Raw genomic sequence first — 24,643 nt, 5'->3', positions numbered from 1 at the left:
AAACCAGGTGGAGCGCTGAAAGGGAGCGCGCGCGATCCGGTGCGATCCAGCAGGAACCCACCACTGATAGAGGGATAGAGAGGGAGAGAAAGAGAAAGAAATACAGTAGGTAGATAGGGAGAGTGAGTGAGTAGTTAGATAGGTAGGTAGGTAGATAAAGGGAGAGAGAGAGAGAAATAGAGAGAGAGATAGAAATACAGTAGGTAAGGAGGGAGAGGGAGAGCGAGTAGGTAGGTTGGTAGGTAGAAGGATAGAGAGAGAGAAATAGAGAGAGGGAGAGAAATACAGTAGACAGGGAGGGGGGGGGAGAGAAATACAGTAGATAGGTAGGGAGAGAAAGAGAGAGTAGGTAGGTACATAGGTAGATAGAGGGGGAGAAAGAGAAATACAGTAAATAGGGGGAGAGAGAGAGTAGGTAGGTAAGTAGGTAGATAGAGGGAGAGGGAGAGGGAGAGAGAGAGAGAGATACAGTAGGGAGGGAGGGAGGGAGAGAGAGTAGGTAGGTAGGTAGATGTTTCCAGGCGTATTTATCCATGTGCGGGAGAAGGAAATCGCTGACAACCTGCAGCACCTTAAGACTTTGTTTCTGCTGGCACAGCACTTGATCAATGTAATTCTCATTAATCAGTTAAAGAGCTTTCCAAAAGGGAAAAAAAAGGTTTTGCACTCTGCAAACCTCCCAAAACGGCCCATTTTTCGTGAAAACGGGCCCATTTTTTTGTCACACATACTTGCATAGCCTTATAGAGGCTTATAGAGTGCTGCTGCGGGCTTGGGGGGGGGGGCAAAACAGCCCATTTTTGCTCATTTCTGCCCTCCAGAGCCCCCAGGAGTTCTCTGAAAGCCTCCAAAAGGGTATGCACAGCCATTTTGGTGAAAGGGTGGAGCTTTAAGAGGCAAAAAATGCTGTATTCGATGTATAAGACGCACCCAGATTTTCGGCCTCTTTTTTAAGGAAGAAAAGTGTGTTTTTTACTCTGAAAAATACGGTATACTTTCTCTTCGGCTTTGAACGTGAACTTCCTGTTCCTGTTCAAGAACATGTATTCTATTGGCTATGGTAGGGGTCATAGCTAACCCTGTAGGTTGTCTGAGAAGTTTGGTTGAAGCTTGGGCTGATGTAACGTCCTTAGGAGATTTTGCAATGCAATGAGCACTGTTGCTAGATGATCCTATTATTTTCCTGGAAAGTTATGTCTTCTTGCCTATGAATGTCTATGTTGAGGAAGATACTAAAGAAATAGAAAGGCAAAGATTTGTTCAGATTAAAAGGTTTTATTATGAGCAGGACAGCATTAAAGATTTTTGAGTCTTTTGCTACCCGGTGGATTCCTATACTTCACTGGTTTCAATACCTTTAGATAAACAGCTCAGCAACAAAAGAATTAGGGAAACAAAAGGATATTTTGAGAGTCTGGAAAAAATATTCTAATTCATAATTCTCAACATTTGTTAGGAACAGTGGAATATAGTAAAATATGTCTCAGAATCTGAACAAGTCAAAGATGATATGATTAAATGGATGCAAAGGTTGAATACCCTAATAGAGATGGAGCTATGGGAACAGACAAAGTATTAAATTTACTTCAAATATTCCAGTTACAGTTATTAAAATTAGCAGCTCTGTTTCCCTGAAACATTGGGAATGCAATAAACAGATTAGATCCTTCTTCCATATGTAGTGACAATATTGCGTAATTCCAATGACATTGGAAAATAAGTCATCACAGAACAATTTGGAAAGTCAAATATTCCATCCTGAAATATTTTTAATTAAATTTTGATTGGCTATGTGCCATCAAGCCAATGTTGTTCCTTAGTTACTATACAGATTTCCTCTAGAATAACCTAACCTGGTCCTTCAAGTCTTCCAGTGATTTGCATGATAAATGAAAATTATTCAGCCGGTTTTAACCTTAACAAAACTGCAGATCGTCTTAATAAAAAAGTCTAAATTACATGGTATTTTTCAGAAGTTTCAGCCTACAACTCCCAGAAACCTTTGCCATCAGCTGGGAGTTGGTCAAAAACCACCCGGAGGGTGCCTTTTGCATCACGAACTTGGTTTGCAGCAAAGTTGGTTTGTTCTGCCTTTTTGTCACATTCTCTGCAGGGCGGGACATCCAGGAAAGACAGAAATGAATTGGAACCCTCAGTGAGGCTCTTTCAGATCCGTGGAATAGAGCTTTTCAACAGAAAAGCAGTGGAGGTGCCGGCTTCTGCTGCATCTCTCAATTCCAATGATGTCTTCTTGCTTAAGACACAGGGAGACCATTACCTATGGTATGGCAAGGTGAGATCAATAGCCTTAGGAGTTGGAGAAAATTTCTACATTAGCCTTCCATTAACTTCCAAGTCATTAAGACAATGGCCTTTATTTTACTACTAGCCAATGACCTGGTATTGCCCGGGTACTTATAGATGTTGAAGCGTTTGAGAGGGAGCCATTGAGAGGGGCTTTTTGTCTTCCTGCTCCCATGCCCATCATTCCTGCCCTCTCCCTTCCCTCTCCCATGCACTCCTCTTTCCCACCCTGTCTACAATCCTGGCACATTGCCCCAAATCCATCAGGCACTTCCCCATTGGTCCACTGGAGGGCGAATGTCACAACTGGCTTTCAGAGGAAGCTGCGAAGGAACTGACATCACAAACAACGCCCCACTTGCTCTCCTTAATGGGCAAGGTGTTCCACAGTTATGCTGGAACACACACACACACACACACACACCAGGGGTGTCTCTCCCCCTCCTCCCCCCATAGTATTTGTTTCCAGAGGGAAGTCATCTGTGTACCAAGTTTGGTTGAAATTGCTCGAGGCATTCCAGAGTGCTGGAACGAACATACATACATACATACATACATACATACATACATACATACATACATACATACATACATCCTTTTTATAGAGGAAAAAAAGAAAAGAAGAAGATTTTACATCAGAAGGAACGGTGTGCACATGTACAATTAAAATAAAATGGTTATTTGGCACGCAGAATCTAGGCTTTTAGGGAAGAGGGAGAATTCATTGATTTTTATTTAAGAAAGTTTGGGAAGAAATGCAATTGGATGGCATTACTACCCAATGGCTCAATTTCTCTGTGGTCCCCCCCCCCCCACTTCTGTGGTTTTCATGGCAGGGTTCTAGCGGAGATGAACGAGAAATGGCTAAGGAGCTAGCTGCTATTATCTGTGACGGACTTCAAGAGACTGTGGCTGAGGGACAAGAACCAGCTGAATTTTGGGAGCTGCTCGGAGGCAAAGCCCCTTATTCAAGTGATAAAAAGTAATGACTTCTCTCTTCTTTGGTCTTTTAATGACCCCGTAATCCCTTGCATCAGGGTAGCGTCAGGGCAACAGTATGGAGCTGATTGTTTACTGGCCGGATGCCCTTCCTGTTGCCAATGCAGAGTTCACAGCAGATATTTTCACATTGTGCCCAGAGAGAGAAATATCTGCCGCTACCTAGGATCGAACTCACAGTCTCCTGATTGTGAGGCGAGAGCTTCACCTCTAGGCCACTGCAGCACTCTAATGACTTTTATCTCAATTATTAATATTTTGGCCTTCTTCAGAATGTTAATTAAGCCTAATGTGAAATCTTCCAAAGAGGCCATTTTTTTTAATTTTATTTTATAGGGTCTTTAACTCATAAGCTGAAATTATTTCTATGGCTATTACTTATTACTGTATAATCTTTTGAGTTAAATGTTTATGTTTGATGTTTGAATTTGTGCATTTGTACACTAACTCAAATATTGAAGCGTATTTTACTGAAAACCTCACATTGATTTTAAGGATTTCGTAGCACTTTGGAAGGATAAATGGTAAAAGAAAAGCAAAAATCAAGTGATGTAATGTATAAAGTACAGCTGAATTAAGAACTTTTAAAAATTATTCCATTGGCAGGATCTTCCCACTAGAGTTCAACTCAAAATACTCTAACTAATAAAAAGAAGGATCACCCAGAGCAGATTTTTGAGGGATCCTGAGACTGCAAGGAATGCAGAAAAGCTTCACTAGGTGAAAAGCTTCCCCCAGATGCAGTAAACCAGGGGTGTCAGACTCAATTTCATTCAGGGTCTCATCGGGGTTGTGTTGATCTTGAGGGATGGGCGTGGCCAGCTCGACATCACTCGTATCGGGAGGCCTGTGGTCGCCTGTGTGCTCTGCCAGAGAAAACAGGCTCCCGAGCTCTGTTTTCAGCTGCAACGGCCTCCTGCAACCCTCTGCCAGTGAAAATGGCGACCTCCATTTTTGCTGGCAGAGGCACCATTAGGGCCGGTCTTTTGCTGTTTCCAGGGGCTCCATGGGCCAAATCTCAGCACCCCATGGGCCAAATCCGGCTCCCGGACCTTGAGTTTGACACCCCTGCAGTAAACTATTCCATTCATGAGAGATTTATGCTAGATACAACCAGTGGTGGGATTCAAATGATTTAACAACTTGTTCTCTGCCCTAATGATTTCTTCCAACAGCCAGTTCACCAAACAGCTCAGAAAGTTAATAACCGGTTCTCCCAAAGTGGTGCGAACTGGCTGAATCCCACCACTGGATACAGCCTAATATAAACAAAGAGGTCGGGGAAAGAGTCAGCTGATCTGAGGCTTTGTTATCCATCCTCCATCCATACAATTTTGGAGCCTCTGTAAGTGAGACCTAGAGCAAGGGTGGAGGATTTGTGGCTCTCCAGATATTCTTGAGGATGCGTCCAGGGTTCATTATTATTATTTTCTGCAGGGACAGTTTAGCAACCTCAGTGGTTGCCCATCTTGAAAGATCTCTAGGTCACCTTATCCACCTTTGTCTTACAGACTGCAGCAAGAAATCCCTGACCATCCTCCACGGCTTTTTGAATGCTCCAACAAAACTGGACGTTTTGTGGTCATTGAGATAACTGACTTTACTCAAGATGATCTGAGTGAAAGTGATGTTATGCTGCTGGATACTTGGGACCAGGTGATATTTGGCAGCAAGAAAACCTCCTTCTTTTCAATGTCTTATCATTTTTTTACATATGCATATCTCTGATTCCTGCCCGTGTTAATCTTGCTTACTAGAAAGTTCAAGGCAGTTTTTGACGTTTTAGTTCCTTTTAGCATTGGAGGGTTGTGTTATATTCTAAGATACATGAAAGATAGATAGATGATAGATAGAAGATAGATACATAAATAGCTTAGAGGTTGAGATGAAAATTTAGCTAAAAGCAGAAAAGCAAAACAATGAACTCCGATGTTCAAAAATTCCCATCTAGAGCGTGCAACGTGCTTCACTCCACTGAAGCTAAATGCAAAAATAGAATAGAATAGAATTCTTTATTGGCCAAGTGTGATTGGACACACAAGGAATTGTCTTTGGTGCAAATGCTCTCAGTGTACATAAAGAAAAAAATAAAATAGAATACATTCATTAAGAATCATAAGATACAACACTTAGTGATAGTCATAGTTTACTAATAAACAATCAAAGTATACTAGGAAACAAATAATACAATAAGAATTGTAAAGATACAAGCAACATGATTATAGTCATAAGTGGGAAGAGATAGGAACTAGGAAGGAAGAGAACAACAACAGTAATACAGTTTTAGTATATAATTTGACAGTGTTGTGGGAATTAGTTGTTTAGCAGAGTGATGGCATTCGGGGGGAAAACTGTCCTTGTGTCTAGTTGTTCTGGTGTGCAGTGCTCTATAGCGTCATTTTGAGAGTAGAAGTTGAAACTATTTATATCCAGGATGTGAGGGGTCTGTAGATATTTTCACAGCCCTCTTTTTGACTTGTGCAGTATACAGGTCCTCAATGGAAGGCAGGTTGATGGCAATTGTTTTTTCTGCAGTTCTAATTATCCGTTGAATTCTGTGTCCCTCTTGTTTGGTTGCAGAGCCCAATTAGACAGTTACAGAGGTACAGCAGCTTTGTAATGTACTTCTGTTTAACTAAAACATCATGTCACAAGATATATTGATGGCTACAAGCTGGGATGGACTTGAGAGGACTCACAAAATCCTGGAGGATAAAGCCTTTAATGAATGTTAGTGTTAAGGACTGAGTACAACCTTGAGTAACAGACAGCCTCAGTTCTCAAATGTCAGCTATTTAGAAGAGGATGGAAAGGGAGGTGGGTTAGGCTGACCCACAGTTAGCTTCATGCTCAAAATGTTAAGCTTCTAAGATAACAAAAACAGCTTTTCTGACATAGGCTTCGTGAAGGACAAATAGGATATACAATGAAAATAGCCATAGCCTGTTGCATTTCTAGGAAACTGGGTTAATATATCCATGACTGTCTAGAGCAGGGGGTAGCTGTCACTGTTTTTCTGTGCTTCCAAAGTTTTACAAGAGCAGCTAGTAGAGTCTAGGAAGGAAGGTACAGCTCTTATACAGGTAGTCCTTGATTTACAACCATCCGTTTAGTCACCATTCAAAGTTAAAACGGCACGGATCGAAGTGATTTATGACCAGTTTTCACACTTACGACCGTTGTAGCATCCCCACGATCACGTGATCAAAATTCAGACACTTGGCAACCCGACTCGTATTTGTGACGATTGCAATGTCCCAGGGTCGCATGATGATGGCGAACTTCTGAGAAGCAAAGTGAACAGGGAAGCTCGGTTCCCTTAATAACCATGCAACTAATTTAACAACCTCAGTGAGTCGCTTAACAGCCTGGCAAGAAAGGTCGTAAAAATGGGGTAAAACTCACTTAACCACTGTCTCGCTTAGAAACAGAAATTTTGGACTGAATTGTGGTCGTAAGTCAAGAACTACCAATAGTCTGACAAAGCATGGACATTTCTACTGTATGCAGTCAATGCAAAGCATGCTTTGAACTATGTGGTAGAGCAGACAGTCCCTGCTTGTGATTCTTTAAAGAATTTTCCCCTATCTTTCCTTATAGCTGCCCTCAGCATCTGCCACATGATTTTATTTTTATTTATTAAATATGAATGAATGATTCAGGGAGGGAGAAAAAATGTTGTTCATTATGGAAATGAACTTGAATGATGATATAGCCCTGTTCCCTCAGTTCATGAGAAGGCCAACATATTCTTTCACAAGAGTTCACAACGGATGGCCCTTCAGCTAACTTTGGACAACTGACTGGAAAAATATTTCCAGTCAGGGGAACTTGGGGGAAGTATTTTTATTGACTGTGAATGAGGAACTTGTGCCCCTTTTAGATTTTCCCGCAATCTCAGCATGGGGTAGCTAGACAGATGTAGGATTTAAGTGGGGATGAGGTAGGGAAGGGAGGGAAAAAAATAGCCTGAAATCTTTTGATGTACAGTATGTGAGTTCAGCAAACTCACATTCACTTAGAGATTTATCTCAATGTTTCAACAAACACAATGGAATTTTAACAGAATTGGTAATTGATATGATACTAGGAATTGGTCTCATATGTAATCTGTAACCAACCTATATAACAAAACCTGTATTCCCCTCACCACTTCCTAATCTAAATGCTGTTTTAGTGTATCCACCTATGCATTTGCTGAAGTGAGCTACCTTTTGTGCCTTTTAATAAAATGTGTTAGTTAGAAGAGATATTACCAGATTCTTCTATTTTTTTTAACTACAATAAGGTAAAGGTTCCCATCGCACATATGTGCTAGTTGTTCCCAACCCTAGGGGGCAGTGCTCATCTCCATTTCAAAGCCGAAGAGCCAGCACTGTTCGAAGACATCTCCATGGTCATATGGCCAGCATGACTAAACACCGAAGGCGCACAGAACACTGTTACTTTCCCACCAAATGTGGTTCCTATTTTTCTACTTGCATTTTTACGTGCTTTCGAACTGCTAGGTTGGCAGAAGCTGGGACAAGTAAAGGGAGTTCACTCTGTTACGTGGCGCTAGGGATTCGAACCACTGAACTGCCGACCTTTCTGATCGACAAGCTCAGCATCTTAGCCACTGAGTCACCACGTCCCTACTACAATAGACTACTGTAAACTCTTCCTACAGCCCTGGTCCTAAAACTCAACAGGCTATAAAAGTCATGTCTACTTAGAAACTTGTTTCAGCAGAAGAGTTCCTAACTCTCACCATTTCCAAACTAAAAGTTTCGCCTTTCGCTCAAGTTACATGAAAACTGCTCCTCTTCTCCCCTTTCCCCCTCCTCAGGTGTTCATGTGGGTTGGCAAAGAAGCCAACGAGGTAGAGAAGAAGGAGGCATTGGCAACTGCTCAGGAATATCTGCAAACCCACCCTAGTGGGAGGGAGGTTGATACTCCCATTCTACTGATTAAGCAAGGTTTTGAACCGCCCAACTTCACTGGCTGGTTCCTGGCTTGGGACCCTAACAAATGGAGCGTAAGTAAAAATTATAGTGTATCTAAAACGCACTACTTCTTATTTTTGAGGATTATTACCTCAGCCCTGGAATATTTAATTAGAAGCCATCAGCATATTACTTTTTAAAACGAATAAAGCACATATTTTGTGTATTTGGACTTTTAGTGTTGCAAATATTTATTTATCGATTCATTTATAATGTTTAAGAACTACCCATCTCCCTCAGAGTATTATAAATTCAGGGGTGGGCTGCTGGGGATTCGTAGGGGTTCAGGAGAACTTCTAGCTTAAGGTTCTGTGCAGTTCGGAGAACCCCAAGTCCCACTCCTGGCCCTCCCTTCCCCTCCCCGGAGTCCCCAAGCGGCCTGTTTTGGATGCAGGTAAGTGCAGGGAGCGTGGGGACGATGAAAAACAGGCCTACCAGAAGTTCAGGAAGGCCGGAAATGGGCCCATTTCTGGCCTCCAAAGAACCTCCAGAGCCTGGGAGGCTGTTTTCGCCACCCCGTAGGAAAGCCTCCAGAGACCAGGGAGGGCAAAAATGCCCCCCCCCTCCGTGGTGCAGGAGGCCAACTAGGCCATGACTACCATAGCCACGCCCACCCAGCAACCAGGCAGAGAACCCCTTGCTAAAAATTTTGAAGCCCACCCCTGGTATTATTAGTACCGTATTAGAAACCATATCTGTTACATTCCTTCATTGATTCTTGTTTCTTTCCTCCATCTACTTATACCATTTATCCCATATTTGGTAGAATTCTGATTTAAAGCACCTCTTGAACTAGTGTGGTGTGACCAGGGTGGAGTGCAGATTGGTAGAGAAGTTTTCTCAACTTCTTGGTTTACGGCTAAGAGTGACTCTCCTCCATGTGTATATCACAAGTTCAGTTCCCAGCATTCATATTTAATGGTGAAATAACTCTTTAAGTGATGGGCTTTTGTTTTTTTTGCAGGAAGGGAAGACGTACGAGCAGCTGAAGAAGGAACTGAGAGATGCCAATGACGTTATCAGAATCGCAGGTGTAAGTCACTCTGCTTATACTGGGAGAACCACTGCCCATGGTTAAGCAATTGGCTGGAAGAGAAATTGGAAGCTGCTGTATTTCAATCATATCCAGTCACTAATCCTATGAGACGTTGGCAATCATGTTGGCAATCCTATTTTTGTCAACAGCCGCATGAAAAAGTGCTGCTGAGTTTTGTCCAAACCAGTCCCTTATGTTTTGAAGCCATGATGTTCTTCTTCTGCCTGGACCTCCTTTGCCTTCAATCTTTCCCTGGAGGATTAAGTGAAGGATGCTGCATTTTTCTGGGTGTCGCATCACATGTCCAACATATTCTAACTTTCGCTTTTTAATGGCTTTGATTATTTCCCTTTGCTTTCCCAGGCGGCTTATCACCACCTCATTTGTGATTTTGTCAACCCAGAGACGATACTAGACATTACAATTCAGTAATACCAAAGGAACATATGTGATCTGAGATGATACATTTCTGTGTTTTCTATAGTAGCTCTCCATGGCCTTGGATAGAGGGGCTTTCTCAGAAACTGCTTCCTAAGATCCTTTAAACAGGAAACGTTGGAAACTGAAAACATGATTTGCCTATGAGCTCCGGTCACGTTACATACTCCATCCTGCAGCCTTATAAAACCTGCAGCCTTATCAAACAATGTAGTCACACTGGGCTCGTGCTAATACACTTTTGTTCACCTTCCTCTATACATCTCCTCTTAAGCCTCTTCAGTACCTCAGTGAAGGCGGCTTTGGATTGATGACGTGTTTTTCGAGTTTCCTGGGCAAAAGCCATTACTAAGCTTGTGTGCTGCTGAAAGATGGTGGCAGTGATAGAACAATTTAAAGCTCCTGTTAAGACCAAAGGATCTAATTTCAGAGAAGGGTTTCCACAACATCATACACAGTTTATTGTTATTTTTCCCCTCAAACACCTTTACTGAAGACTAGATGCTCTGCCTAATCTCTGTATCAGGCACAACTTGTCCCCAAAGCAGAGAATCAGCAGGAGAAAACACTGCATACCTAAAACAGTGAGAGAACACGGGGTAGAAAAGGTGATTCTTACTCTTTCAATTAAGCCATTTGGTATTTGACGATGAGATATGACTAAATCTTTGTAAAAAAAGGGCACCAGCAAAGATTAGGCTAGAAGAGGAATGGGAAACCTGTGACCATCCATATGTTTACCTATAATTTCTAGCCTCATTTACCATTGTTATCTAGAGCCACATCTGGAGAGGATGTCTTTTCCTTGCTATGGAATATCCCGCCAATAACCTCCAGATGTTTTGGAAAACAATCTAGCAGGGAAGCCTGGGAATTGTAGCAATAGCAATAGCACTTAGACTTATATACCTCTTTACAATGTTTATAGCCCTCTCTAAGTGGTTTACAGAGTTAGCATATTTCCCCCAACAATTTGGGTCTTCATTTTACCCACCTCAGAAGGATGGAAGGCTCAGTCAATCTTGAGCCTGGTGAGATTTGAACTGCCGAATTACAGGCAGTCAGCAGAAATAGCTTGCAGTCCTGCACTCTAACCACTGTGCCACCACAGCTCAGTAGTTCCGCTTTTGAGGATACCAGAAGGCTGGTCCAGGAGATAAAATTTTCAGCAAGCTTTTAAGAATTTGCTGTGCTCTGTTTAGGATGACGGACTTGAAACCCTGAGCAGCAGCAAGAGTGCAATCTATTCTCTAGAAGTTCTGCTCTCCAGCCTGGAGGACTTACCTGAAGATGTGGATCCAACTAAGAAGGAGGTGAGTCCTATTGAGCATTTTCCACGGGCTGAGAAAAGTAACCAGACTTAGCCTCAAAGATTCCCTAAAGACATGCCGGTTGTTTTAAAACTGAGAGGCAGGATTGCTCATTTTAGGCTTGCAGGTAGTATATATCCTAATTCTCTTGGCTGCACAAAGCACCTCTAAATATTTTGGATTATACCTGGTAATGTGCCGGGCTTCTGAAATCATAAACAGAAAATTAAGAGATAAAACACCCCGCCTACACACATACAGGGATTTCGGAAGTTGGAATTGCAACTCAATGGCAAGTATATCTCCCCAGTTCTCATTCATCTACAAAATTGGCATATTAGCAAGGATTCTAACTCTCTCATTGAAGGCTTGTTTTTCCCTCTTATATGGTCAGCCTGCAGTTAAATAACTAGGACAGCATGTGTTAATTCCTTTATCATTACCTCAATCCATTTTTTTTAGTCCTTTGCCAAACGTTTCTCATGACAATCAAATTCTAAACAACATCAAGTTATGTTTCTTAGTGCATACTGTTCAGTGTGGTAAGACCTTTAAGTTTCAATAGAATAGACTAGCCAGTGTGGTTTCTTCCTCTAATCAAAATAAGACCCTTAAGAGCAAATGGCATGATTAATTTAGTCTGGTGGGAACTGTAGAGCTAATGTTAACCGAATTGGGAGAAATCCCACTGTTTCTACACTCTGCTCCAGCCTCATCCTTCTTACTCATCTGTTGTTATTTTTCCCCATCCATAGAATTTCCTGTCAGATGATGATTTTATGAGAGTCTTTGGAATCCCCCGGGAAACGTTCGCTACCCTCCCTACTTGGAAGCAACGTCACATGAAAAAAGAAAAGGGTCTTTTCTGAGGAAAAAGAAAATACGGCATTTCTCAAACTTGAAATTGGGAACCATCTTTCTTGGGTTTCTCTTCGTTTGAGGAGCCAAGTCCAGAAGCAGCTTGCTTCAGGAGCTGTCTTTCTTTTAAGAGTGTATCCATATTGGGCCTAAGTACATTCAGAAAGTTGTTTTAATCTATTAAGGGCTGCTGCTGCCCAGGAAGTTTATTCTCCCCGCTATCATCAACTACCCACTCTCTAGCAAGTCTCCATTAGCAGAAAAGTCACTGCCTTTAAAGTAAACTGAACTGCTGAAACTTGGCAGACCCATTAGTAATTGGGGCTGTGCTTTGGGCAAATATCTACCCTATAAATAGCAACTGGTTTGACTCCTGGAAATCCAAGCTTTTTGGAAGGGCTGCCGCTTTGAAGCATGTACTGTTACATGATCACTATTAAACATGTGAATAGTACCTTATTTGCTCTGAACCGTATTATCTATTTTCAAGGAATATTGGAACTGTGAAAGGAAGAACTTTCAGGCCTTCTTGGATGGCAACTCCCATTATTCCTAATGATTATGCTGGTTAGGAACCGTGGTGGCGCAATGGTTAGAATGCAGTATTGCAGGCTAATTCAGCTCACTGTTAGAAGTTCGATCCTGACTGGCTCTAGGTTGACTCAGCCTTCCATCCTTCAGAGGTGGATAAAATGAGGACCCAGATTGTTGGGGGCCATAGGCTGACTCTGTAAACCGCTTAGAGAGGGCTGTAAAACACTGTGAAGCGGTATATTGCTATTGGGATGGATGGGTACCCGAGGTTATCCAGTGATTGCCTTCCCCTTTAAGGTTGCACACAAAGGGCCCTGGATTATAGGTGCTTCATTTCAGAAGTTTAGCAAGGTGATTGTTCTTGCCCTTCCACTTTTTGAAATTTTACGTGAATTTTTATATTACCCATGAATAAAACAAACAATCGGAGGTTAGGGCTGGGCAAGAAACAAGCATATCACTTACTTTTAACGACTGGATTTCATTCAGTGGGACAGACACTCATTCTCAGTTCAACCTACATCAAATTACATAGTACCACATGAAGTACCTGAAGGGAATGCCAGATACAAAGCCCAGAAAATTAAATAATGGAATAAGCTAATTTCTCTGGACAAGATACATATGCTGTATGTTTTTTTTTTTTTGATAGTATACATTTTTTTTTAAAAAAAATTTTTAAACCCTCCTTTAAGTTGCTCACAAGTTTCAGGACCTGTCATCTATAGCATTGATTGCCATCTATCAAGGCTTATCTAAGAACAAGAATATATACCAAAAGCCCAATTTTCCTTCTTAGTCTTCTACCTCTGTTCTAGCTTTGACTTGAGGAAACTCGAATAAGCCTGCCATGCTTTCTTTCCCTGATCTGCTTCCAATTACTCACAATCAGGCATAGTGCACAACAAATTCCTGTGCGCACCCACTACTGCAGGAGCACATCTCAGCAGTTGCCATGTTGGCATTGTATACAAGTAAGCCATCTTTTACCCAGCACCAACAAACAGGATGCTTTCAGCTCCTGCGTCAGGCAGGTCTCATTGAACAATCGGGATTGGCAACTTGGTCATTAGGTAAAGCTGTTACTAAACGAAGCAGCAATTGGGTATATGATCTTACTCCAACTTTTCTTTTATGGACCGTGAAGGTCATGAATGTGAGGATGGGTCACAAAGTTATAGTGTACAGAATAACCAAGTGGGAAGGGACCTTGGAGGTCTTCTAGTTCAGCCCCCTGCTCAAGTAGCACTCTCACTCCATCCCAAGCAAATGGCTGCCCAATCTTTTCTTTAAAACCTCCAACGATGGAGCACCTACAACCTCCGGAGAGAAGCCATTCCATGGATTGATTGTTCTCACTGGATAGGAAATTTCTCCTTAATTCTAGATCAGATCATCTGTTTGATAAGCTTTCATCCGTTACTTCTTGTTCCGCCCTCAAGTACTTTGGAGAATAGGTTGACCCCATTCTCTGTGGCAGCCACTCAAATATCAGAAGACTAGCTAGCATGTCACCCCTAGTCCTTCTCTTCATGAGACTAGAAACACCACTTCCATTCATGGCATCATTTAGCTTCCAGTCTCTGAATCATCTTTTCTTGCTCTTCTCTGCACTCTTTTTTAAAGAGTCTCAACATCATTTTAGTATTGTGTTGACCAAAACTGGGCACAGCATTCCATTATTCCAAGTGTGGTCTTACCAGCGCAGTATAAAATGGTACTAACCCTTCACATAATCTTGATACTACCCATCTATTGATGAGGCACAGGACTGTATTGGCTTTTTTGGGTAGCCATAGCACACTCCTGGCTCTCTCTGGTTGTCCACTGGGACATCTAGGTCCCTCTCAGTTATTGTTGTTGAGCCAGGTACCACCTATACTATACCTGGGCATTTGGTTTTTCTTGCCTAAGTGTAAGACCTTACTAATCTCACCACTGAATTGCACTTTGTGGGATAGGACCCAGTGTTCAAGTCTGTCAAGATTTGGTGGTCTTATTGTCTATCTCAAATTTTTCTAGCTTACCAAGAAGATGCAATCTATTTTGTCAAATGCCTTCGTGAAGTCTAAGTCTGCTATGTCCACAGTATTAGCCTGATCCACCAATTTAGTCACTTTGTCAAAAAAGGCAATAAGGTTTGTCTGGCATTATTCGTTTTTGACAAAGCCATGCTGGTCTCTAGCAATTGTCTAACTTCACTCTGCTGATGTATCAGACCACACACCCCTGGATAAAAGAAAAAAAACCTAACTCCTGCCCCCATCTAGGCCACTTTGAACAGTGACATTCAGTATCAGCACCACCAAGGTTAGACCTAAGTTTGTCCACCACCACCAGGCCATCTCACGCTGTTCCCCAAGATGCACAAACCTTGGGGAACACTGTAATTGCCCCCGAGATTCAGTACTTACCAGGATCTGCCACACATTATTTCAAGCAGCATTCTCTTTCTGTTGACAGAACCCTGTGGAACTAGCCCAGGCTAGTTCAGGTTCATGAGGCCTTTGTCCTTGAAGAAACTTCAGAGACACTTCTCTGCAGCCTCCAAAAACCATATGAAAGCACACCCTATTCTTGCGCAATTTTCAGAGGACTCAGAAGCTGTGTGAGCGCTTACCCCATTCTCACATAGCCTCTGAAAATTATGTAATAGTGGAGTGCACTTTCAAGAATAGTTGTTGAGTGTTGGTGAATGCTGGCTTATCACCTAAAATGTCACTGCGTGTCACCTTTAAGATATGTATCATAGATCGCCATCACTGGTCTAAGCTATGTTAAAAGATGCCAACTCTTTAGAAAGTTAATATGGATATAAAGTAACCAGACTGATGTTGCATGTGGGTACTGAAGACGTCCGTCTTACACTGTCCAAAAGCCAGTTTCAGCATGGGTTACTAAACATATGTGTTTGTCTACAACAGTGGCCCAGTAACCTGTTACGTTTGTTCAAATACTACAAACTACAGCAGGAAACAGAACGCGATCTTCTATTAAAGAAGAGCCATTCTTCTGGTGGATGGCAACCACAATGCCCCACCACTGCTATTCCAGACACTTTCAGGATGTGGGGCAAAGGGCGCACGGCAAGAAAAATGTAAGACTAATTTACTTATTGGTAGTAACTATGTTAAAGGGACTTTACAGCTGACTTAAATAGGAGGAGGAAGGCAATTCTAGTCTTGTTAACACAATACAACTGAGGATAGTTGGATCTGTGCTCGTCTGGGAAGGGCTGCAGGAAGTTTCCAAGGGCTATGAGGAATGTCTGTTCTTCATGATTCAGCTATTTACATCACAGACAATTCTCTCTCATTTGGTGTCTTCCGGATGACTGTCAGTCCTAACCTGTCACTGGCATTCAGAAAAACCCACCCCTTCCTTCCCCCCCATGAATCCTTTACCCTATTTATTTTACTACTTCTTCACAAACACACCATTAATCAGAATAATAGAGGTATTAATTACTCAGCAAAATACATATCCTGCCCCTCTGGTTAAACGCTTTAAATGTAGGCCAAAGGCAACATGGCGTTTGTGACAGTAAGTTTCAAAGAATCCTATTGATTTCATTTACAGAAAATAAAGACAGACTTGTCACATTTCAGAATGCTAATGCGAACAATATGACGGGCTTGAATCAGAGGCCACAACCCCTCATAAACTTACCATTACTATCACAGAAGGAACTCGTACTTTATTTGTGACATTAACATCTGTTTGCCATATTTAGTTGGTCACATTCCACAAAAGTCATTTCTGTGTTTTCGAAAGACGTTCTATGTTTTTCACTCTTGGCTGTAGACATAGCATTACGGGCATTCCCAGCTACTTCTGCGAATCGCTCCCAAGCCCAAGCAGAACTGGGAACTAGTCTGACATTCCCAGCCTGACAAACCAATCTTGCTTAGCTTGATTCGGACAACTTTGGATCTTCTCCACATTCGAACCGCACAAAATCCAAGACAGATATACCAGTCGGCTGAAGGAATTGTCCCAAGGAAATAGTTGGCTCCATCACATACGGCTGGGCAAGCATCTTTGTTTCAGATTCATCTCCGGGTTCGTCTTCCGCAGAGCCCACAGAGAGAGGGGCCATACCTACCACATGCTGGGCCAGTCTCCTGCTCAGTTCAGTAATGTCAGGCTTTGGATCTTCCTCCGAGGAACTGCCGATCACCATGGCACCGTATTTGCCAAATAACATGTTAGAAAGCCATGAGCTGCTTTCGGAGGGAGACCCATGTACGTAAGAGCCGATGAAGAAATTCTCAGGCACTGATATGCATGCTGCCCTCTTAACAATCATGTTCTCGCCTAGCTTGCCTTTAAAAGAAAGGAGGGGAAAAAATTAAAAAGGCGGAGAAGGAGAAGCAGAGAGGCCAGCATGAACCACTAAAGGTGCAGAGAACGTTTCGGGGCTCACCAACATGTGGCAAAGCAACAATGTGAATAAAATGGAATATTTGAAGAGTTCCCTTAAAATTAGGATACTAGTTTAAGAGTTGGATATCCCCCAGATGGTGGAGACTGGACTGAGTCTCTTTAGGCCAATTTCTCAGTCCAACTTCCCTCTCCCAGGAATGTTGTAGCCGGAGGAATAAATGAGCAGGGGCCTACATGTATGTTGCCTTGAGCTCTTGGGAAAACAGGTATATAAATACCATGTTTTCCCAAAAACAAAATTTGGTCTTATATTAATTTTTGCTCCAAAAGACACATTGGGCCTTATTTTCTGATTAGGCCTTGTTTTCTGGGAAATACAGTACTAAATGCATCCATCTGGTTGATGATCTTAACTGAGTGTTATTTTGGGGATAGGGCTTATATTATGAGCATCGTGAAAAATCATGCTAGGGCTTATGTTCCAGTTGGGTCTTATTTTGGGGAAAAAACAGGGTAGATAGAATATTACATCTCTCCATCAGTCATAAATGCCATCCATTCAAAAGTGACAGTGCATGAAAACAGGAAATTGTTACCAGCCCTTTCTGCCCGTTGCTGGTTATTAACTGGGCACCAAACACTCACCTATCGCCAGAGCAAGTTGGTCAGTAAGCAAAGATCCCTCTGGGCCTGTCCTGAGTTGAGAAAGCTCATCAGAATTTAAGAAATGCTAGAAAACATTCAAACATGGTGTCAATTAATTTTTTTTTAATGGAAACCTGCTAAGTAAATCCAGGGACAGTTCTTTTTAGCAACTTGGCTGTATGCATGGCTTTTCTTCTGATGTGGTAAGGAATTTGGAATAATAAAAATAGAATGAAGAGAAAGGTGCAAACCACATCAGCAGCAAATTGTCAGCAAGAAGCAGTAGTCTAACATCCCAGCAACAGCTTCTACACTATTTTCTTGCAGTATTTTTCTTTTATGAAACTCATTCAATTTGCCACCCACAAATACAAATAGGACTGTTGTGCTCTTAAAGCAAATCATATCTAGAAAGCTTAAGAAATTGCCAGCTACTGGCTTGTAAGTTATTTAACTTAAAATGCATTTAATTTTTTTAAAGACCATTTGCAATCTAGTTAATGTAGTGCTGGGTTACAAATAAATTATACAGTAGAACTATTTTTTTAAACAAACAGTAAATAAGTTTTAAACACGCATAGTAATTACAACAACACTGGTGGACCAGCATTTGAGGGAGAAAAAGCCTAACTGACTTGTAGGTTCTATTCTTTTCCTGTAAGGCAACATGCAACAGAGCTACAGAGGACACCTCCTTCCTTCTAGCCAAGTTTCAATTCCTAGTTATAATTTTTTTTTGAAAATAGGTAAAGATAAAGGTCTCCCTCGCACATATATGCTAGTCCTTCCCGACTCTAGAGGGAAGTGCTCATCTCCGTTTCAAAGCTGAAGAGCCACCGCTGTCCAAAGACGTCTCCGTGGTCATGTGGCCGGTATGACTAAATGCTAAAGGTGCACAGAACTCTGTTACCTTCCTACCAAAGATAGTCCCTATTTTTCTGCTTGCATTTTTACGTGCTTTCGAACTGCTAGGTTAGCAGAAGCTGGGACAAGTAACAGGCACTCACTCCATTATGCGGCGTTAGGGATTCAAACTGCCAACCTTTTTGATCGATAAGCTCAGCGTCTTAGCCACTGAGTCACCGCATCCCCTATGTTTTATAGTATTTTAAAGTAAGCAACACTTGAAATCTGTGTGTTTTGAGATACTCTTTACACAACTCAAAATGTAAATAACTACTACTCTCAACTTCCCAAAATAGAACAAAACCCCCAGATCAACTGACGTGGAAATTCTGTTTATTTTGCATCATTGGTCCATGTACTATGCCCATCACCTCACAAAAAGATGTCAGCAATGGACCATTGCCATGAAAAACAAACAAGTGACCCCTGTCCTGGAGCATTAAGCTCCTATATTTTCTGGAGAATTTTATCCACCATAAGAATAGAACATATTTAGCCTGGAAAAAACAGAGAATGGTGGATTCGAGGTAACATGATCCTGAACCAGGAAATGGCCTAGATTACTAGAGGTTTTCTCACAATACAACAATAGATGAAATTGTACATAAATAAATGTCATCCATTTACTTAATAGATGCAAGACATGGGCTACAAGGCAATTTTGCAGCAAAGTGCATTTTTTCTTCTGAAGGACTTACTACCAAAGAATCATTGCATTTTTGCAGGCGCTTCTGAGAAGATACCTTAGTATCAGTATGGGGAATGCATACCTGTTTCTGATCAGCAATGCACTAGTTTCTTAGACTAAGTCTCATGTGCCATGCTGGCCAGGCCCCCACCTAAAAAGCTACCTTTGATATCTCCTACATTTTTAATTGCCCAACTAGAGTTTTGTTTGAAGGTGCTCCTGAAGAACCAACCAGCAAGAAGATTTAAATGCAGTGCTTTGAAACATCAGTATCGTTTCTTTAAAATTACCAGATATTTTTGAGCCCCAAATACATGTTTACATCGTTCTTACCTTAGCATATGTGTTTGACTGGTCTATGGTCTCCTTATGGTGAATCATTGTTCCAATAGCTACTTGCTGAACCAGCTGTTGAAATTTAACATTTTGGGCCACGAAATCGGTCTCACAGTTTACCTGGCAGAAAAGCATGGCTAACTTAGAAATATCTCACTAGCAGATATATTACTAAAGAGGTTAAAATAGAGCTAGACACAAAGACTTTCCCAAAGTCAAAGCTGGGTAAAAGTGAGATCCTAAATTTTTAGAAATCTGACATTCTTCTCTTTTCCTTACCCTGTAAGAATATCCTGTATTCTAAAACTACAATGAATGAAAGCTAAATATAGCATTGTATGCAAAACAATTGATAAATACTATTTTAGCGCTCTGTTTACTGCATGTTCAATAAGGTAAAGGTTTTCCTCGCACAGATATGCTAGTTGTTCCTGACTCTAGGGGGCGGTGCTCATCTCCGTTTCAAAGCCGAAGAGCCAGCACTGTCCAAAGACGTCTCCGTGGTCATGTGGCTGGCATGACTAAACACCGAAGGCGCACAGATACTGTTATCTTCCCACCAAAGCTGGTTCCTATTTTTCTAATTGCATTTTTTACATGCTTCCGAACTGCCAGGTTGGAAGAAGCTGGGACAAGTAACGGGAGCTCACTCCTTTACGTGGCGCTAGGGATTCAAACCACTGAACTGCCAACTTTTCTGATCGACAAGCTCAATGTCTTAGCCACTGTGTCCGTCAGGCATGTTCAACACCACTAGTTAATTATTGTCTGGACTTACTTTTAAAGATAGCCCCACTATTGTACGGTTTGTGCTTGTCTAAGAAGTAGATGTAAAATGGCTGCTAATAGGATCATTAATGACCACTATAGCATTCCCCCCATGGCCATGTGATTTTGGCTGTCCCACCCCCATCCCACCGCCAGATTAAAAAAAATGAAAACAGCTGCTAAACCATTGCATACCTCTTGATCTGAGCAGCATCCTATTACAAAAACAGAATCCCAGCACTATATCATTTTATTCAATGCCAGCATTGCTCAAGAAAAACAAGAAAATAAAGGGGAAAACCCAGGAAGCCATGTGTTTAAAAACCTATGACCAGTGAACTGACCTATACTTTTAAGATAAATTAGATTTCCTGATATTTGAATCTGGGAAAGACCAGGAATATTTCCTGCATTACCTCAGCAGCCTCAAAAGCAAGTATTTATGTTTATAGTGTTACCCGGAGACGTAAAAGAAAGTGACTTTTTAAAGAGAGCACTTCCTTCCAAACTTATACCCAGAGAGGCTTTTCGGAATTACAGCAAACTATCATGCAAACGTTCATTTCTCTTTGTCTTTTGACATTCTCGCTATCCCTGATCACTCGTTCTGCTGCCTCTGGTCAGAGAGCAGTGGTGCAGAGACCCGTTTCAAAGTCAAATTATCCCATTTGCAATTTGAAATAGGCCATTTTGGAATTTTAGAAGCAGTCATTTAAGTTTGACACTGTTTACTTTGAACTCGCTATTAAGCAAGTGAGGCAGCCTATTTTAAACGCAAAAGGGTTGTCTGAAATTTACGATGTAAAAAAGTTGTGGAGACTCTGGGAAGAGTGCAAAGAAGAGCAACAAAGATGATTAGGGGATTGGAGGCTAAAATATATGAAGAACAGTTGCAGGAAATGGGTATGTCTGGTTTAATGAAAAGAAGAACCAGGGGAGACATGATAGCAGTGTTCCAATATCTCAGGGGCTGCCACAAAGAAGAGGGAGTCAAGTTATTCTCTGAAGCACCTGAAGGTAGAACAAGAAGCAATGGGTGGAAACTAATCAAGAAGAGAAGCAACTTAGAACTGGGGAGAACTTTCCTGACAGAACAATTAATCAGTGGAACAACTTGCCACCAGAAGTTGTGAATGCCCCAACACTGGAAGTCTTTAAGAAGTTGGATAACCATTTGTCTGAAGTGGTGTAGGATTTCCTGCCTAGGCAGGGGGTTGGACTAGAAGACCTCCAAGGTCCCTTCCAACTCTGTTATTCTATTCTATTCTAAGGTTGAATTTAGGATGAATTCTTTTAATTTAAATGGTTCAATTTTTTTAAAAATTAAAGACCCCTTCTAAAGAGACTCGTAGCCCCAAACGTCGAAGAGCAGCATGTTCAAGGCAGAGCAGACCTATATGCTAAGGGGAAGCATATTCCCATATAATCATTCTTACTCCAAGCTGTTTATTGTTTATTTCTTTAACCAATTTATATAGCTGCCCATCTGCCAAAAGGAAACCGGAGCAGTGAACAACACAGAAACACAATTCAATAAAGCCACTTCAAACAGTAAACTGCACTGAGACCCTGATAAAAACATTCACCCACCCACCACCCACCCTATGCCGTCTTTATAAACATTTTGGCCTCAGTGCCTGGAAGAAAACAAGGTCTTCACCTCTACCATTACAGGAAAACTCACCTCTACCATTACGGCTGAGCTTCCCTCTTGAAGCAGCCCTATGAGACCTTCTTTGGTCTTCCGCCCTTGAAGTTTCAACGCTTTGCTCCATCCCTCCTTCTTTGCTTGTTCATGCAGCCAGACCTCAGCCTTTGAAGACAAACCCCAGCATGAAATAAAATTATTTGCCCATCTATCCACCCATACATACAAATAGTTAGTCCTTGACTTACAACAGTTTATTTAATGACTGTTCAAAGTTACATTGAAAACATTGTGACTTATGACCGTTTTTCATACTTATGACCACTGTAGCATTCCCCCCATGGTCATGTGATTTACATTTGGATGCTTGACAACTGACTCACATTTATGACGGTTACAGTGTCCTGGGATCATGTGATCACCTTCTGCGACCTTCTGACAAGCAAAGTCAATGAGGAAGCTTCCAGATTCACTTAACAAATGTGTTACTGATTTAACTGCAGTGATTCACTTAACACATGTGGCAAAGAAAGTCGTAAAATGGGGCAAAACTCACTTAACAAATTTCTCACTTAACAACATAAATTTTGAGCTTAATTGTGGTCATAAATTGAGGACTGTCTGTATATAAAGAGAAAAGCATATATAATCCAGAAGCAAATTCAGAAAAAAAAAACCAAAATAAATTAAACCATCAAACATCTCACAAGGGAACTACCACCCATTCTGATCGAGAGACAGACATATGTTAAACGGCTAACTTAAACAGGGCCTGAGGAACATATAAATCTTGGGAAGAATAGTGTTCAAGAGGGCAGTACCATGACAAAGAATGCCCACTTCCTGTATCCCAAAGTGACGTTGTTCAATTGAAGGGATATTAGATAAAAACAAATGTTTTCTCCCATTATACTTCTACAAAAGTAGTGAACAGCTCTGAACGTGTTCCTATTATAAAAATACTTTGTATGTAGAAAGTTAGAAAATCATTTAAAAGTTCCTCGGTCACATTCCAGTTTTTCCCATGCATGGATTTTCAGAGTAGCAGGAATAGCAGTGTGTGGTTACATATCTGAGCACTCCCCTTCCTGCTCACTCTTTAACGGTATAAAAGTTTGTCAGTGGCACAGAAAAGACAGTGCCAAAAATATGATTTTATAATTTGTTTGCCTATGAAAGTATGCATGGATAAACAAGGCGAGAAGAAACAAGAGTCAGTACAGATTTAATTATTTTTACTCCAGGCTAAATTCTCCAATGTCGATCAGATTTACTGTTTTGTCAGCAAGCACAAGTTTGCTGCTTTAAGATGAAATTGTACCTCTGATTTTAAAACAAGAATTTTTTTGGAAGCAGCATGTTGATAGACAGAGAAAGAATGAGAAAATGAGAAATATGGATTACAATATCATTTACATGCACAAATTATTCTTACTTCTTCAATGTTATCGTCATATTTTTCCAAGGCTTTCTTGCAGTTCACAAAGGAATAGCCAGTTTTCTTCCTAAGTTTCATCAGTGCTTCCTTTGCTGGCAGGGCAGGAATGCCAAGATGAAGGAAATGAGGCAAATGCCATTGCTGTATGGGGAAAAACAACAAAACCAAATGAAAAGGTTTGATACTGCTACATTGATCCATCTTGTGGATAGCAAAATTAATCAGAAGAATTAAGAGTGTGATCCCATACAGCAGAGTTCCCCTACCCTTCTGGCTTTGCAGTCTGTTCTAGGGTGGGGTGGTTCTATGTGAGTGGCAGACAAGCATGCACAGCTCCATTTGCACAAGCGGTGGGCAGGTGTGACCGCCGCTCACACAAATAAAGTGTGCACGCATGTGCTTGCCCGCTGCTTATGCCACTTCCACGGCCCAGTTCTCAAGGCCTGATAATGGGCCATAGGTTGGGGACTTGCCATAAAGACACTTGGAAATCAGTTCCACTGATCTTACTAGAAATGACCTCTAGCAGAAAAACATACAATCAGAATTCTAAGTTTGACAAAGTCCCAAAGAGAATGTGCAGGTACCGATTCACCTGTAGCAAGGCTGTCTTTTGATCTGGTGAGAACGTAACAGAAATGAGATGTTCTTCTCAGATGCTGAAGAAATGAGAGGGCAGATATGTAGTCCATAGTGCTAAACTGGCTTCTGAAGCATGGAAGAAACCTCTCAGTTTTTCCCAACCAGCTGAAACTGGGAGTGTGGGAGCAAATTTCTATTCTTTTCTTAAAATGTTTATAATAAATTATTCTAGGAAGTTTACAATACAAAATACAACACCTATAATATCACAGTGTATTTACTAATAGGTTAAAAACTGTAACACGCAATTCCACAATAAAATATCCAACTTGTGGGAAGGGCAGGAAGAGGGAGGGAGAGAGAGAGATGGAAACGGACCGCAAACAGAACCATTGCCGGTAAACTGGGTCAAGTTCGGCATCGCCCCCCGGCAGGCGCCCTTCTCACCTGCGGCACCAGAGCGCCCCTCGCTTGCAAGGAGACCAGAGTCCCCCCCAGCCCCGAAACGCGCAGCATGTCGAGGACGCGAGAATTAGACGTCATCAACCCTGTACGCTATGCGACAAGGGAGCCCTGGCTTCCTAGGGGTGAAGCCCGCGCGCGCGCAGAACAGGCCCTCCTTCCCTCGAAGCTGATTCGCTCTAACTCACCTAGGCGTTTCATTGGTTGAAGCAAGACGCCGCTGAGCCGTAGGGAGGGGAAGGGAGCAGATGGTTCCCCACCCCACAAAAAAAAAATTGGCACTTTTTAAAAACATGGGCTTTAATGCTGTTTAATGATGC

General features: G+C 41.6%; 2 protein-coding genes across 2 annotated transcripts in view; one reads left to right on the top strand and one right to left on the bottom strand.

Annotated features, from left to right (window-relative positions):
- The window catches only part of AVIL (advillin), a 49,964-nt gene extending 37,607 nt beyond the window's left edge, over positions 1-12,357 (top strand). Inside the window, exons 14-20 of the mRNA XM_081937626.1 lie at positions 2,114-2,293; positions 3,141-3,286; positions 4,815-4,959; positions 8,132-8,320; positions 9,253-9,321; positions 10,965-11,075; positions 11,828-12,357. Of these exons, the coding sequence (XP_081793752.1) occupies positions 2,114-2,293; positions 3,141-3,286; positions 4,815-4,959; positions 8,132-8,320; positions 9,253-9,321; positions 10,965-11,075; positions 11,828-11,941 (954 nt within the window). The 3' untranslated portion in view covers positions 11,942-12,357. The remainder of the gene's footprint in view (positions 1-2,113; positions 2,294-3,140; positions 3,287-4,814; positions 4,960-8,131; positions 8,321-9,252; positions 9,322-10,964; positions 11,076-11,827) is intronic.
- A 3,786-nt stretch (positions 12,358-16,143) lies between these two features.
- On the bottom strand, positions 16,144-24,467 carry TSFM (Ts translation elongation factor, mitochondrial). The gene is made up of 6 exons (XM_081937174.1): positions 24,309-24,467; positions 23,277-23,420; positions 21,878-22,006; positions 19,423-19,545; positions 17,496-17,580; positions 16,144-16,790 (listed from the first exon to the last, which is right to left on the bottom strand). The coding sequence occupies exons 1-6, from the start codon at positions 24,402-24,404 to the stop codon at positions 16,372-16,374; spliced, it is 996 nt and encodes a 331-aa protein (XP_081793300.1). The 5' UTR covers positions 24,405-24,467; the 3' UTR covers positions 16,144-16,371.
- Positions 24,468-24,643: the final 176 nt, after the last annotated feature.

Source organism: Natrix helvetica (assembly GCF_964273705.1).
Source record: "Natrix helvetica genome assembly, chromosome: 1".
Lineage (NCBI taxonomy): Eukaryota > Metazoa > Chordata > Lepidosauria > Squamata > Natricidae > Natrix > Natrix helvetica.
This window is presented reverse-complemented; position numbering and strand designations above follow the sequence as displayed.